The 13,702-nt window shown below is 46.9% G+C and overlaps 1 protein-coding gene across 2 annotated transcripts in view; it reads left to right on the forward strand.

Annotated features, from left to right (window-relative positions):
* The first annotated feature begins 66 nt into the window (after positions 1-66).
* Positions 67-13,702, forward strand: part of LAMA1 (laminin subunit alpha 1) — a 204,599-nt gene continuing 190,963 nt past the window's right edge. For both annotated transcript variants that reach the window (XM_019525624.1, XM_019525630.1), the window contains exon 1: positions 67-168. In XM_019525624.1, coding sequence (XP_019381169.1) covers positions 90-168 — 79 coding nt within the window. In that variant the 5' untranslated portion in view covers positions 67-89. The remainder of the gene's footprint in view (positions 169-13,702) is intronic.

Below are 13,702 nucleotides of genomic sequence, written 5' to 3' on the forward strand. Positions count from 1 at the left end.
CGGGGGCAGGAAGAGGCGAGCGGGATCCCTCCAGTCCGCGGCATAAAAGCACCGAGCGGCCCCGCTCCGCTCCGCTCCCGTCACCTGAGATGGGGCTGAGCTGCCGCGCGCACTGCGGGCTGCTGCTGGCCGCCGCCATCTGGGCGCTGGGGCGCTGCCAGCTCCGAGGTGAGAGCGGCCCCGGGCCGCGCGGGGCTCGGAGCACTTCGGTGAAGCGGGGGTGCAGGGACTTTATTTGGGGACAGGCGGCGGGAAGCCCCGCCGAGAGAAGGAGCTGCCCTAGGCAGCACGTGTCCGAGCGCGGCCGGGGCGCTGCCCTCCGGCCCGGGCCCCACTCCCGGCCACCGCCGGGGCTGCCGCCCCCTTCCTCCTCTTCCCGCCTAGTGGCAGCTCTTTTAACTCTGCGGGGGGCGCTGCGCTTGGCTGCGCGGGCCGCCCACCAGCTCTGTGGGGGTGGAGACGGGAGAAACTCTTTGAAGACGGGGACGAGCGGGCCCCCGGCGCTTCCCTCCCGGTCTTGATCTTGTCTTTCTTCCCCCACAACGTGTAGTGCAACCCTTGGACGCTGGCAGGAGTGGGGAGGAAAGGGCAAAAAGTGCCTGGCTCTGTCTCCTGGCAGAGGGAGATACATAGACCAGGCCCACCCCCCGGTCCCCGGACTCCTCTGGGCTTTGGGCCATTGTGACTGGGAGTGCCCTGTTCTCTGCCCTTCATGCTGCCTTTTCTCCTCACAGATTAGAGGGATGGGGCCTGCCAGTGGCCCACACACAGGCTGAAAGAGGGAGGCAGGCTGCACCTTCCTCTGTGCCCCTGGAGCCACCTCAGAGGCAGCCAAGCATTAGACATGTAGGGTATTAGTGACACATATGGGTCCCCCCTCAGTTGGCAGCGCACCCCCTGCAAAAAGGCACCTCCAACACTTGGTGGTGCCTGCAAGCCTTTTACAACCCCTGCTTAGCTGCCAGCACCGCTGGCAGCATCTGCAGGTGGTCTCTGACTGCCGGTTGGCACTTGCCACCCCCCACCCCTGCCACTGACAGCGTCACAGACACCTGTGGGAGCTCACTGCTTGCCACTGCCATGTTCCCGGTGCTGACAGTGCTGCTGGAGCTCACTGTGCCCCCCACCCTCTGGGGGCACGTGGCGTTCGTGGCATGAGATTGGCCGCTGCTGACATTGGCGGTGTGCCTGTGGGCAGTTGCTGTTTGCCACCCCACCTCGCTGCTGATACCGCTGCAGCCGCCTGCAGGAGCTCCCTGTCACCACACCCCTGCCACTGCCGTGGCCTGTGGACTGTTGCTGTGACCCCCCCGCCTTGGGAGGCACACAACGTTCATGCAGCCAAGGAGGGGACCAAAACAGCAGCACTCAAAACGCAAACAACGTTAACTTATCGTTACACACACTAGCCTGGTCTAAAATCACCCGTGCTCTTCAAAGGCTTAAACTTCTGCCCAGAGTAAATGGTCACAGCTACAACATTGCTCTGTCAGTACTGGGGAAAGGATGTGTTTCAGCAGTCAGGGTTTTTGGTTGCAGCCCTGTTGCTCTAAAGACATAGGCAGGCAAAGTTCTTTGGGTAGATGTGATATCTTTTATTAGACCAACTGAGTAGTTGGAACAAGGTTTTTTGTATCACTTGAAGAAGGGTACCTGTGCCCAAAAGCTCACAAAGAATTTTGTTCCATCTGCTCAGTTGGTCTAATAGAAGATATCACATTTACCCAAAGAACCTAGCCTGCTTCAGCCGTTAGAAACTTGAAGAGACTAGGCAGAGCTGCCCCACAAGGAAAAACTTTGATGGGATGAAATTTTATACCAGTATTGCTGTAGTACCTGGGAAATGTATACACCCTATAGATCAGGACAAACATTTCTGTTTCCTCTACACTGGCTGCAGATTTATGGCAGTGCTGAATTATTGGTGCATTTGGATCCTTTAACATTTTAGGCTGAATATTTGCAATGCCTATAAATGTTGGTTTTGTATCTGGGTGCTATGTAGGTTGTAGTTTCATATGGTCACGTGTGCTTGTAAACAGATGAAAAGGAGCTGACACAAAAGTCTCCCCTCACTTTTGCTGGTGTTATCAGATATAACGCCACGGATATGAATGGAGTTACAGGAGATCAAATGAATCTGGTGCATCAGCGTTAAGCAGGGGCAGTGGAAGGCTGCTGTGGCAACCATTTTCAAAAATGACTTCTGGATGGCCTTTCTGTATAGAATACTGAAGTCTTTGTCCCATGTCATTTTGAATAATTACTGATAAGCAAATGAAAATAATTCTTGTTGGGGGCATCTTTTTTTGAACCAACTGTACGGTTGGTATAGACGTAGGCAAACTTTTGGGTATCGGCGTATTCTTCCTCAGGCCTCTGATATGCAAATAACATTATAACTAGGGTTGCTGGAATCATCTGTTATGTCCTTGTTTTGCCAATAAGTTCCTTATACTCTTTCTGTCGGACTTTGCTCAACATTGAATGAGTTTTATACCTTTAAAACCTGTCAAAGAGAGCCACTAAACCACTATAATTTCTTGAATCCTTACACTTGTTTTGTAAGGATGTACATCATGCACCAGAGACATGGGTGGAGGGACCCTTGTGGTGTAACTTGCTGTGTGTTGAGGAAGGCCAGATTTGGGTGGATTTATCAAAGTGTGGATGACGTGGTGTTGGTTGGTGTTTTTTTTTTATTTTTTTTTTTTCCCCAAAGGAGAAAGGCCAACCCCATGTGTCAGAAGCCACTGAGAATCCACACTCCCCTTTCTCTTCTTTCTCTACCCTTTCATTTTCAGTTTTCACCTTTCATTTTTAGTTTTCTGCTAGAGACAGTGGGATGTCTGTAGCAGCCCTAGTTCAGGTAGGACATCCATTTTGGGATCCCTCTGTGTTGTGTTTGGGGCAGTGAATCGACCAGGTTGCTGGGCCTGTGACAGAGTAGGATTACATTCTGCTAAATGTGTATCAGTTCACAGATACAGATTTTGGGGGCTGATACCAATAGCTGATTTTAAAGCAGGTATGTTGGCTGATACCGATCTGATTTCTGATGTAGCTGTGAGCAGCTGGTAAGTCTGGTGTGGTGGAAGGGGAGGGAGAAAGGAAGGATGTGGCAGGCTGCAGATCAATGTCCCCTGTGGTGAGGGAGGAGTGGGGAATGGGGCCTCGGGGCAGATGCTGCCTAGCCGGGTGGAGTGGGTGTGGGACAGAGCCGTGGCTCTTCTGGGGGCGCTGCTGCGCACCCCCTGGAAGGGCATGGTGGGGAGTGTGTCCCTGGATCTGCGTGGGATGGGGTGGGGGTGTGCTGCAGCTGTGGGCTGGAGCCAGGGCTCTTCTTGGTGGGACTCTTCTTGGTGGGGACTGGGCTCGTGACAGCAGTGCTGGGAGGAGGCTACAGGGGGCTGCAGCCACCCCAAATTCCTCCATAGCTCTCTCATAGCCTGCTCCCAGCGCCGCCACGTACCCCAAGCCAGCCCCCACCTCCACTCAGACGCCAAGGAGAACCGGGGCTCTGCTGGGTGTGCAGTGGCAGCACTGGGAGCAGGCTATGGGGGGGCTACAGTGAAATTTGGGGTGGTTGCAGCCTCCCCATAGCCCCCTCCCAGTGCTGCCACCGTGTGCTTCAAGCCCAGCCCTCGCCAATAAGAGTCTAGCGCCACCGTGGCTCCAGCCTGAAGATGCAACCTGCCCCCCCTGCCCCATGCAGATCTGGAGGGCACACGCCCTCCTGGGGTGCATGCAGTGGCAGGAGCTGCGCCCCCTGGATGAGCCACGGATTCGTCCTGTGCCCACCCCACCTGGCTGGGCAGGGTCTGCCCTGCCTCCCTGCCCCACTACCTCCCTCGCTGTGGGGGTGTTGATCTGGCCCCCCCATGCCTCTTCCCTGCCCCCCTTACCTTCCATTACAACAGACTCACTGGCTGCATGCAACTCTCCAAGCTGCCGGGCTTTGTTGTTGCTGCCTGTGTGCTATGCTGTGGTTCTGCATGCACATGGACATTTATTGGCCAAATATTCAGCTGCATGGCCCATTTCTGATGCAGCCAATTTTCTTTATATTGGTGCTGATCTGATATTGGACCGATGTATCGGTGCATCTCTAGCAGTTTGTACAAGCAAGCTGCATGCCTCAGTTTCCATGACTTCCTTGTCCATTTTGACACGTTGGGAAAGAATGGGTTAATGGGGCTAATGGTGCTATGAGTTCAGAAAGTAGTCATGAGTGGCTCAGTGTCTAGCTGGGAGGAGGGCTCTGTCCTGAGCCTGGTATTGTTTATTAATATCTTCATTAATGATGTAGAAGATGGGATTGAAGGCACACTTAACACCTTTACAAATTACACCCACTTGGGTGCAGTTGCAGACACATTGGAAGATAGGGTGAAGATTCAGAATGATGTTGATAAATTAGAAAAAAGGTCCAAAATCACAGAATCATAGAAAATTAGGGTTAGAAGGGACCTTAGAAGGTCATTTAGTCCAACCCTCTGATCAAAGCAGGACCACTGTCAACTGCATCATCGTAGTCAAGACTTTATCTACCTAGGACTTAAAAACTTGAAATTCTATAAAAACAAGTGGAAAGTCCTGCCTTTGGGACAGAACAGTTCCATTCACAAATGCAGATTGAGCAATGGCTGGCTTGGCTGTGGTACTGCAGAAAAGGGCTTGGGGGTTACAGTGAACCATAAATCGAATATGAGCCAACAGCGTGCTTTTGCAAAAAAGGCCAACAGCATAAAGGCCTGTATTAATAGAAGCATCACTCGCAAATCAAAGGAGGTGATGATTCTTTTCTATTCAGCAGTGAGGAGGCCTTACTTAGGGTACTGTGTCCAGTTTTGGGCTTCCATCTCCAAGAAGGATGTTGACAAATTAGAAAGAGTCCAGCAGAGAGTGACAGAAATTATCAAAGGCCTGGGAAACATGACTTGTGAAAAAACTAGGATTAGAGAAGAGAAGGCAGAGGGATTTGATAGCATTCTTCAAATACCTTGAAGGATAATTATCAAGAGGATATTTTCTGTGGCCGCAAGGGATGGGACAGGACAATGAGCAATGATGATCTTATAGGAAGGGAAGTTTAGGTTTGATATTAAGAAGAAATTTCTGAGTGTGAGGGTGGTTAAGTATTGGAACCAAGCTACTAAGACAAATTGTGGAATCTCTATCCTAAGAAGTTATTTTAAGAGCACATTAGACAAACACTTGACCGAGATGGTTTAGTCAGGGATGATCCATTCTTACTACAACATAGTAAGATGTGGACAAGATCAGGAATCCTGACTGCTTTATTTACAGATTCTCAAGCATTACATTGTAATAAGACTAATATTGATAATTTTGCAAAGTGACCCATAGTTTTGGACTGCTGACAGCTATATCTTGCCTTATGTCCAGGACTACAGATAACATTGCATTTAATTTTAGCATAACTTTTTAGTTTGCATTGAGGGTTATTATAATTTTTCTCCCTTTTTATTTCTTCCCTTAGTTTTTGTTTTCTTCATGTATTGGATCAGAAGGCCATTCTTCTCATTAGCTTTGGGTTACAGATGTTTTACTTTGCATGATTATATGATGATACCACTGAAGTGGTGAATAGCAAAAACTCATCTGGTGGATAGTTGTCTTGCAAAAGTCAGCATTCTGTTATTTATCTCATGATACTAATCCAAAAACAATGCATGGAATGTGAGGGAAATTCAAATGGCCTTATTACTTTTGGAGAAAGTAAACACATTTCTGAAAAACACAATTTTTGTGAGTGATATCTTTTACTGAACCATCCTGACTACAACATCACTCCAGTACTACCTAAACACATTTTTGAAGTTCAGAATCTCTCCACATGTAAGCATCAAAGTGATTATAAAAGGTGGTGTGTTGCACAGCTGGAAAGGTTTCTTAGACCATTTAATTACTACAGTAGCATCTGTTGCTAGTGAGATCACAAAAAGGATGCCATGATAAACCTATCTCTTTAGCATTTCCTGCTTTTCAGTTTATCCTTGTATGTTTCCTGCCAGCAAATCGGGAAACTATAGAAGAATATAGTTTGATTGGTCTCTAATACAATGCTAGAATCTAGTTTGAAAAACAGTGACATGGACACAACAGTAAAAATATTTTTAGTCTTTCAATTTATAATCTGAACACTATTGTATGGCATTTACTACTTGGTTTCCTTAGTTTAAGATGGGTGTTATACTTGCATGTAAAATTTAGTTGCTATTTTGATAGCTATTATCCTTTTAGCATATCTACCCTTATTTAACCTCTTGGTTATAATGGTAAGCATTGGTTAAAAATTAATAAATCTCATTCCTGCTATTGGATTTGGATTTGCCAATGTGTGTCAATCCTGTTAAAAGTCTTACTTGTGTACTTTTCTGTACGAATTCAAGAAAGTGAGTTACTTTATCCCAAGCATCCTATCAGTGACTTCCAAATATAAATGATAGCCTTGGAAATGTAGAGTAGCTAAATAGATGCCATAGAATCTGAACCTTTTGTTTTTGTTTGTTTTTCTCATTGGAATGTGTCCAGCATCGGATTCCTAGTAACAATGGCAGAGGTCCATTATAACTAGGGATCCAGGTTTTCCGTTTCCTATGGAAAAGCAGAGTAAAACACAGATTTCTCCCTTTTATCAAGAGTAAAATATGGATTTCTCATTTTAGGAGAGAAACCCGTGGATTTTGTAGTTTTGGAACAAGCTCTCTGCAGGCTGGCATAGTTCCAGCCTCGAAAGGGGTTGGGGGGAGTTGGAGGAGCGTGCTCAGGCAGTGGGTTCCATGTCCAAGAAATACATGACCCCAGGCAGCCTGGAGAGCAGCTCCTGCAGGTAAGTGTGTTGTGGGGAGGGGGCAGGATTGAGGTGCCCATAGGGAGGGAGAGAGGGAGTTGGGCAGGTCTGGAGCTGCTGCCCAGCTGGGTGATGCATGGGGTTTGGGGGCTGGGGCTGCAATGCTTGGCGGCGGGGAGCAGGATGGGGCTGCGGGTGGATTGTCCAGGGGCAGGGGGCTGGGGCTGGCTTCCTGCCACTGTGTATACTGCCTCAACCTGAGCCGGTGCTAAAGCTAACTTTACAGTTAGTTGCTATCAAGCTTTCATTTACACATGTAGCAGGGTCTATCAGCTGTGGGCTTTCAGCTGCAGGGATGCACCTTGCCCAGCTGGTGCTGCAAGTCCTGCAACTACTGGGGACTCTCAGCTAACCCAAAGTCAGCAGTTGCAACTCTGGGTCTTGGTAGCACCCAGCAGCTACTGGGACCCAGGGTCACATAGCTGTGGATGCTGGGTCCCCACAGCCTGCCTCCTGGCAAACTCGAAACCCCTGGGGCGGGCAGATTGGCACAAGGGCGAACTCTTTATCCCAGGTGTGTGTAAGGCACTCCCATGGCTGGGAGCCCCTCAGCTGGGGTGCATTGGGCTCCGAGCTGCAGGAGCCTGCTTTTTGCTGGTGCAGGCCAGGGGTCAGGCTCCCTCTGTACCGGTAATAAGGTGCAATGGGATCTAATGCATGATCCCACAGTTATGCCTCTTGCGATGCCTGTGTGGCATGGCAGAAGGCATTAAATCCCATTGCACCTTTACATATAAATGTAGATGGGGCCTAACAGAAGGGAAAGCAGATGTCAAAAAGGACTTATGGGCTAAAAATGGCTTAGGAACATTTTAGCTACTTAAGTCCAAAATTGAATACCAGACTCTCTGCACAGTAACTGCCAAACCTATTTGTTTCAGCTTTCAGCTGGAAGTGGGGGTGCTGGAATCTGGTCTGTGCTCCCATTATTTTTTGTTTTTTATCCCAAGACTGTTCATTATGAAACATATAAGTAGTGCTGGGAGCAGAGAGTGAACTCCAAAAGTCCCCCTTCTAGCTGAGCAGTTTCATCACAGGGCTGCAGTTATGTTTCCTGTTGAGGTGCTCCTCTTTGGCCTCATGTCTCTTACCTTCCTTTCTGGACCCTAGCACAGATTCATCCAGAGGTGAGGAAAATTCTTCCCATCTCTACTAGCCTGCCTGAAGTTTGGTGATAAGGGCACTCTCCCAGGAGGTTGGAGATGTGGATTTGAACCCCTTAGCTCTCCCTGTGCTCTGCATAGGGCAGGGGTTCTCAACCTATTTGACTGAAAGCATGTCGTGGAAAATGCCAGTTCTTAGCTTTTACTCGTTTTTGGAATACAGAAATAAAAATACATTAATTTTTCTGTTGTAAAGAACTCAGAAAGACCACAGCAGATCAGAATGGTTTTGACATTATGGATTCCTGTTTGAAACCTCTGGCTTTATGTTGTGACTTGTGTAGGTGTTTGCACACCTAGCAGTTGTGGAACACCTGTAAAAGGATCTTATGCATTCCAGAGCGTCAGCAGCCTAGTTGAGAATCTCGGGCATAGGGAGTCTAGGCACTTCACTCTAGGTTTTGGATCCTCCTCTGGAGCCATGAGACTAAAAATCAAGTGCTGCAATGCCTAAATTGTTGGTGTCTGTGTCTTTTAATGGACCCAGCTTGTAAAGGTTTTGTATAATGAGACTCGCATTCACTCTACCCAATTACAGCTTTAAATTGCTCACATAGAAGACAGTCTAATACAGTACTTAGTGAATGTCCCCTAGGAATACTGCCTCCCAGTGGACCACAGGGCATGAAAAATATGTGATCCTCAGAGAACTGATAAGTACATTATAGTATTTTGAGGATGGCATTACATGTGGTAGAACTTTGCCAAACTAAAGAGGATTGGAAATGAAAAAAGCATAATGTGAAAAGCTGAAGTAGCTTCCAGTGTGTGTCATTTAGGTCTTCAACTGTGGGAGGAGGGGAGAATCATAAGGTGGCTGACATAGAGGCACTTGATGAGAAACTTTCTAAAATTGAACAGTAAGTCCCTAGCCTTAGCGAGATGATCTTTAAACATCAGACTTTTTCTATCTTTTCTGTATGTCTTATTTTTAAAATAAAGGCGGCATTAAGGAAGAACATAATAGCTTGTTTTTCCTTGAGAATGTGAAGGTATGGGAAAGAGAGAAAAGTCCTGTGAAAGCAGTCTAAGCAGACTTGAGATTAAGATTTAAAAAAGCCACTTTGTCTGTCATAAATATTTTCCCCATACCCTGGAGGCTGAAAAGTCTATCTCCTGTAAATTCCAGGTTATCGGCATATGTTGATTAGTTGTTGGTATTTATAACACTTTTCACCAAAGCAAGGATCTTCATTCAGTGTCTGTCTCTTTTTTTCTGTATCTTTCTTTTAAAAGGGGCTAAACAGCTGATGTCCTCCAGGCATTCCTTACTGAGATGCCCTTCATGTCAGAATAAAGAAAAGCAGCATGTTAGAGATGAAATTATTTAATTTTTCTTTGATTTACAGGAATATTCATCATCTGAAGGCCACATGCCCCACAACTCTCAAATAGTGTATGTTTTGAGTACTTCAGTAATCACGTTATGACATGAGTATTTCCTCAGGCGGCGATTGCCTGCTTTGTGAGCTGCCATAAAATAAATGCTAATACCTGTGAGTACCATAAAATAGACACCGAATTTGGGCCTTCCAGTGTCCAAGTTTTACCGTGCGATTATTCAGTGATAAATGACAGTGGTAACTATCTTAGTGTATAATGATCAGACCCTCTGCTCTAGGAGTTACTCAGATTATTCATGTTATAGTTCTTTTCCAGGCTGGTGCTGACCCGGCTGGGTTCATTCCATCTGGAGCAGCATGCGGCTGAAGCTGGCTTCCCACGTGCTGCTGGGGACAGGAGGAGGCTGGCCAGGTCTGCACCGGCCAGCAAAAGTGACGGCAGAGCCGTGTGCCACTCGGGACGGGACGGGATGGGACAGGATGAGCCCAGCCGGAGCAGCAGGGGCTCAGCTGCATTTTCCTCCTGCCTGCACCGATCAGTCCTGAGTGGCACATGGCTCCGCTGCCACTTCTGCTCGCTGGTGCTGAGCTGGCCGGCCTCCTCCCATCCCTAGCAGCATGTGGGAAGCTGGCTTCAGCTGCATGCCGCTTTTCCTGGCCGGTGCTGACTCGGCTGGGCCCATCCCATCCGGGGTAGCATGGGGCTGAAGCTGGCTTCCCACGTACTGCTGGGGACGCCTGGCTGGGTCTGCATTGGCCAGCAGAAGCAGTAGTGGAGCCTCCTGCCCTTTGGGACCAGCTGGCACAGGTAGGAGGAAAGTGCAGCAGCACGTGGGGAAGCCACTGCTTGATAGGGGATGGGATGGTCTGGCTGGGCTGCACCAGGGTGGGAAAGTTGTGACTGTGCCCCCTGCAGCTGTGCTGTGTGCTCGTTTAAGATAACAATATGCTCAAGAACAGAGCATGAATGATCTGGGCTCCAACGTAAATTTGGAGCAGGTAAAAATCTTAGTAAAAATACTGTCCAGTGTTTGGATTGTGTTTGCTTCTGTTTCTTTTTGTGTGGGATTGGGGGTTCAACTTGTTACTACTTGTTAAAGATGCGTTACTAACAAGTTATTAATTCAATAAAAGTAAATCTTCTTGAAGATTATTTTCAAAAACGCCCATATTTTATTGCTTTGATTAGTTTCCACTCTGGCTGATATCTTTTCCACATTTGATCTGTCGACTTGCATTATGCTTCTTTCATTCATTGAGAAATGAGTAGAAGTGAAAGTGTTTATTTTGGTCAAGTGTTTGGTATTATTTCATTGTTGCTTTTATATTGTTTTTATTTTGGGTTTTAAACCACATTTCATTTTCACTTCCTGCAACTTCATTGGTGTCAAAGGTCACGTGACATCACTTCCTGATGTGATACCACTTCCTGTGAGGTCTTTGAATATGGCTCACCAGCCCACTGGGTGATAAAAAGTTCATGATCCGGCCCCACATTCAAAAAGTGTGGACACCCCTGCTCTAGACCAATACAGCTACAATCTGGATACTCAACTTATTAATATGTCGACAAAATATAAGCCATTAACGACACTACAGGTTTCCCTTGCTTTATGCGGGTTCTGTATGTGCAAATTCACTCTTATAAGATGACCCTTTTATACCAAAAATGAGTTACATGCAAGGTAAATTCACTCTCGTGATAGGTGTGGTGGAAGCTCGCAGTCAGCTGCTTTGTGTCATGCACCGTGGGAATGACATGCACTGAAATATAATCTCCTGTGTGGATCTGTGCTCATGGTGCGTTCTCTGCGACGTGTTTCGGTAGTTGCCGTCCCCATTATAGTAACGTTTGCCACCATCCTGTGCTTGTGTGTATTGTCTGCTGTTGGTGAATACCAAAATTATATTGTAAAAGTGGTAGAAATGGGTTTGGGGGTCAGTACAGTTGGAATGTATTCCTATTTGTTACTGTAACGGGGCATGCTCAGGACCCAACCTCATGCCGGCCTGCCCACCTGTTTCTGTGGGCAACTGCCCACCTCCTCATCTGCCATGCCTTGATTATATATAATTAGGATATTAATTGGGTGTGAGGCTACCCATTTCTTGCCTCAGTGCCAGGGGGTGCTATCTCCAGCTCTGTTCCTCCCCTACACCGCAGCCCAAGCTTCGCAGATGGCATCCACTGTTCTTATCACTGGCCTCACACTGGGCCTCAGAATCCTCCAACTGGATCCCTCCAGTCAGGCAGCTTACTCAGCCTTCATTCTGGGCTGTCTAGCTCCCTGAACTCTTTTCTCTCTTGGGTGTGGTCCCCCCAGGACCTTTGGCCACACAGGCCCTGGCCCTACCTCCAAGGCGAGTCAGAAACCCCAGGCCCTCAGCTCTGGGCATCCCTTGTGGTGGGCCCCTGGCCTTTTTGACTGTTGTGGTCCTGGCCCCAGCATCAACCAGTCGAGGGTATTCTAAGTCAGGTTTCTGAGTCTATAGCCCACTCTCTAACCTGGTTCTGCCTTCTTGACCCTACTCTGGGTTAACCCACCTGGGTATGGAAGCTGGGGTTATTAAGGCACACCAACCTGCCTTTCATGGGGGTGGTAACTGGCCTGGCACTTCCTGGGGGCTCCCACACCACTGAGAGCTCCACCAGGCCACCCACTCCTGGCAGGGTGCAGTTTTAGGTCATGCCCAGGGCTAGGAGCCTCCAAACCATCCCCTTAAGCTCCTGCCTTTACCTCCAGGGTGTTGCATGCAGCCTTGCAGCCAGGCAATGTTCCTGCCTGCATGCCAGCAGTGAATTGCTTTGTTTATATAGGCGGCCAGAGATCTAAAATGGCCGCTGCAATCAAGCACCTGCTGGCTGCTTGGCTTAGCCCTTAAAGTGGCAGATACCAACAGTGCCCTGCCACAGTTACATTATAAAGTGGGTTCCCTTTATGAGAATTCAAGTTATGCACCTTTTCCAGGAACACATGTACAGCATGAGGCAAGGGAAACCTGTACTATGAGAATAGGCAGGTGCTATTTTAGGGACTAGTCCTTCTTGTGAAAATCTTTCTTGAGGAGCCATCAGTTTTGTGACAGACCCAACACAGTTGTCCCTCATTGCCTCTGGCTGTGCAATATAGGTGGAGCCCTATGAGACCTGTTTTTTAGCGCAGGAGAAGATCTGATTTTTTTTTTTTTTATCTGGAGTTTTGTAGAACTATATTGCTTTAATGTATATGAGATTCTGCAGAACTCTACATTCATTACCAGCCCATCCTCCAAAACATTCAAGTGTATTCACAGAAGTATCACCTCTCAAGTTGGGATGAAAGAAGCAATATGCCACCAGTGGATGTTTCTTCTTTTTTAATATTTCTTCCACTAGCCACGAGCCTCTTGCTTGTTCTACTTTTTTGTACCAACAAAGGGCAGAACTGAGGTATTAGCTTTCCCAACTGTTTATCACCTTAAATATGTTTTGTTGATATTGCTTGATGAACATTGAAGAACTGTGTCAAGGACCCTACTCAGACCAATTATAATTAAATAAATTCTTTGTGTTTGAGGGAATTTTATAAACGTAAGATATATCGTTTTGATGAGCTCTCTCATTTTCTGTGGGACAGAGCCTTTCTTTAAGATTCCCATGTGAGAAGAAATTTAAAGTTACCAGACTTAAGTAACTGGCTTCCTGATACTAAGATTTTATTTTCCCTTCAGCTGTCTGTTTTTACTGCTAGCTGTAAGTGACCTTGGAGATAGACTCATATCCCCTTTTCCTCTATCATATTTGTTCAAGTGTTTTTTAAGATTTTTTTTTTGCTAATAATCTGCAGTGATTATTAGGTGGGGTTGATGGGAGAGAAACAGGATTAGGAAAAATGGTGGTTAAGGTTCCCAGGCAGTAAAGTAAAAATGCCTAAATTCAGAATTTGAGTGAAATCACCTTAATCTCAAAACACTGGCCTGTGAGCTTTTCCTTTTTTTTTTTTTTTTATATATATGACTAAATTTATCACCTTATGCCTTCTTAGTATATGAATACATTGGATTTGACCTCCTACTTTTTGAAAAAAAATTGTAGGCATTCTCTCTTGGCAGATGACTGGGCTTTTGAGCCTGAGTGGATGGAGGTGTCTGCCTGCAGCCTAAATTAAGGCACCCACATTTCCAGATGGGGCATGAATTGAGATATGCCTCTTTACTTCATTCCTATTCAGTATGCAAGCTTTTTAAAATATTTTTGAGGTTTTGTTCTCCCCATGCTGTGTAACAAAGAACCTAATAACCTAAGTCTAAGTTTGAGCTTCTTATAGGCACCTGAGTCT

Source organism: Gavialis gangeticus, unplaced genomic scaffold (assembly GCF_001723915.1).
Source record: "Gavialis gangeticus isolate Ggan-Ray unplaced genomic scaffold, GavGan_comp1, whole genome shotgun sequence".
NCBI classification, from domain to species: Eukaryota; Metazoa; Chordata; order Crocodylia; family Gavialidae; genus Gavialis; species Gavialis gangeticus.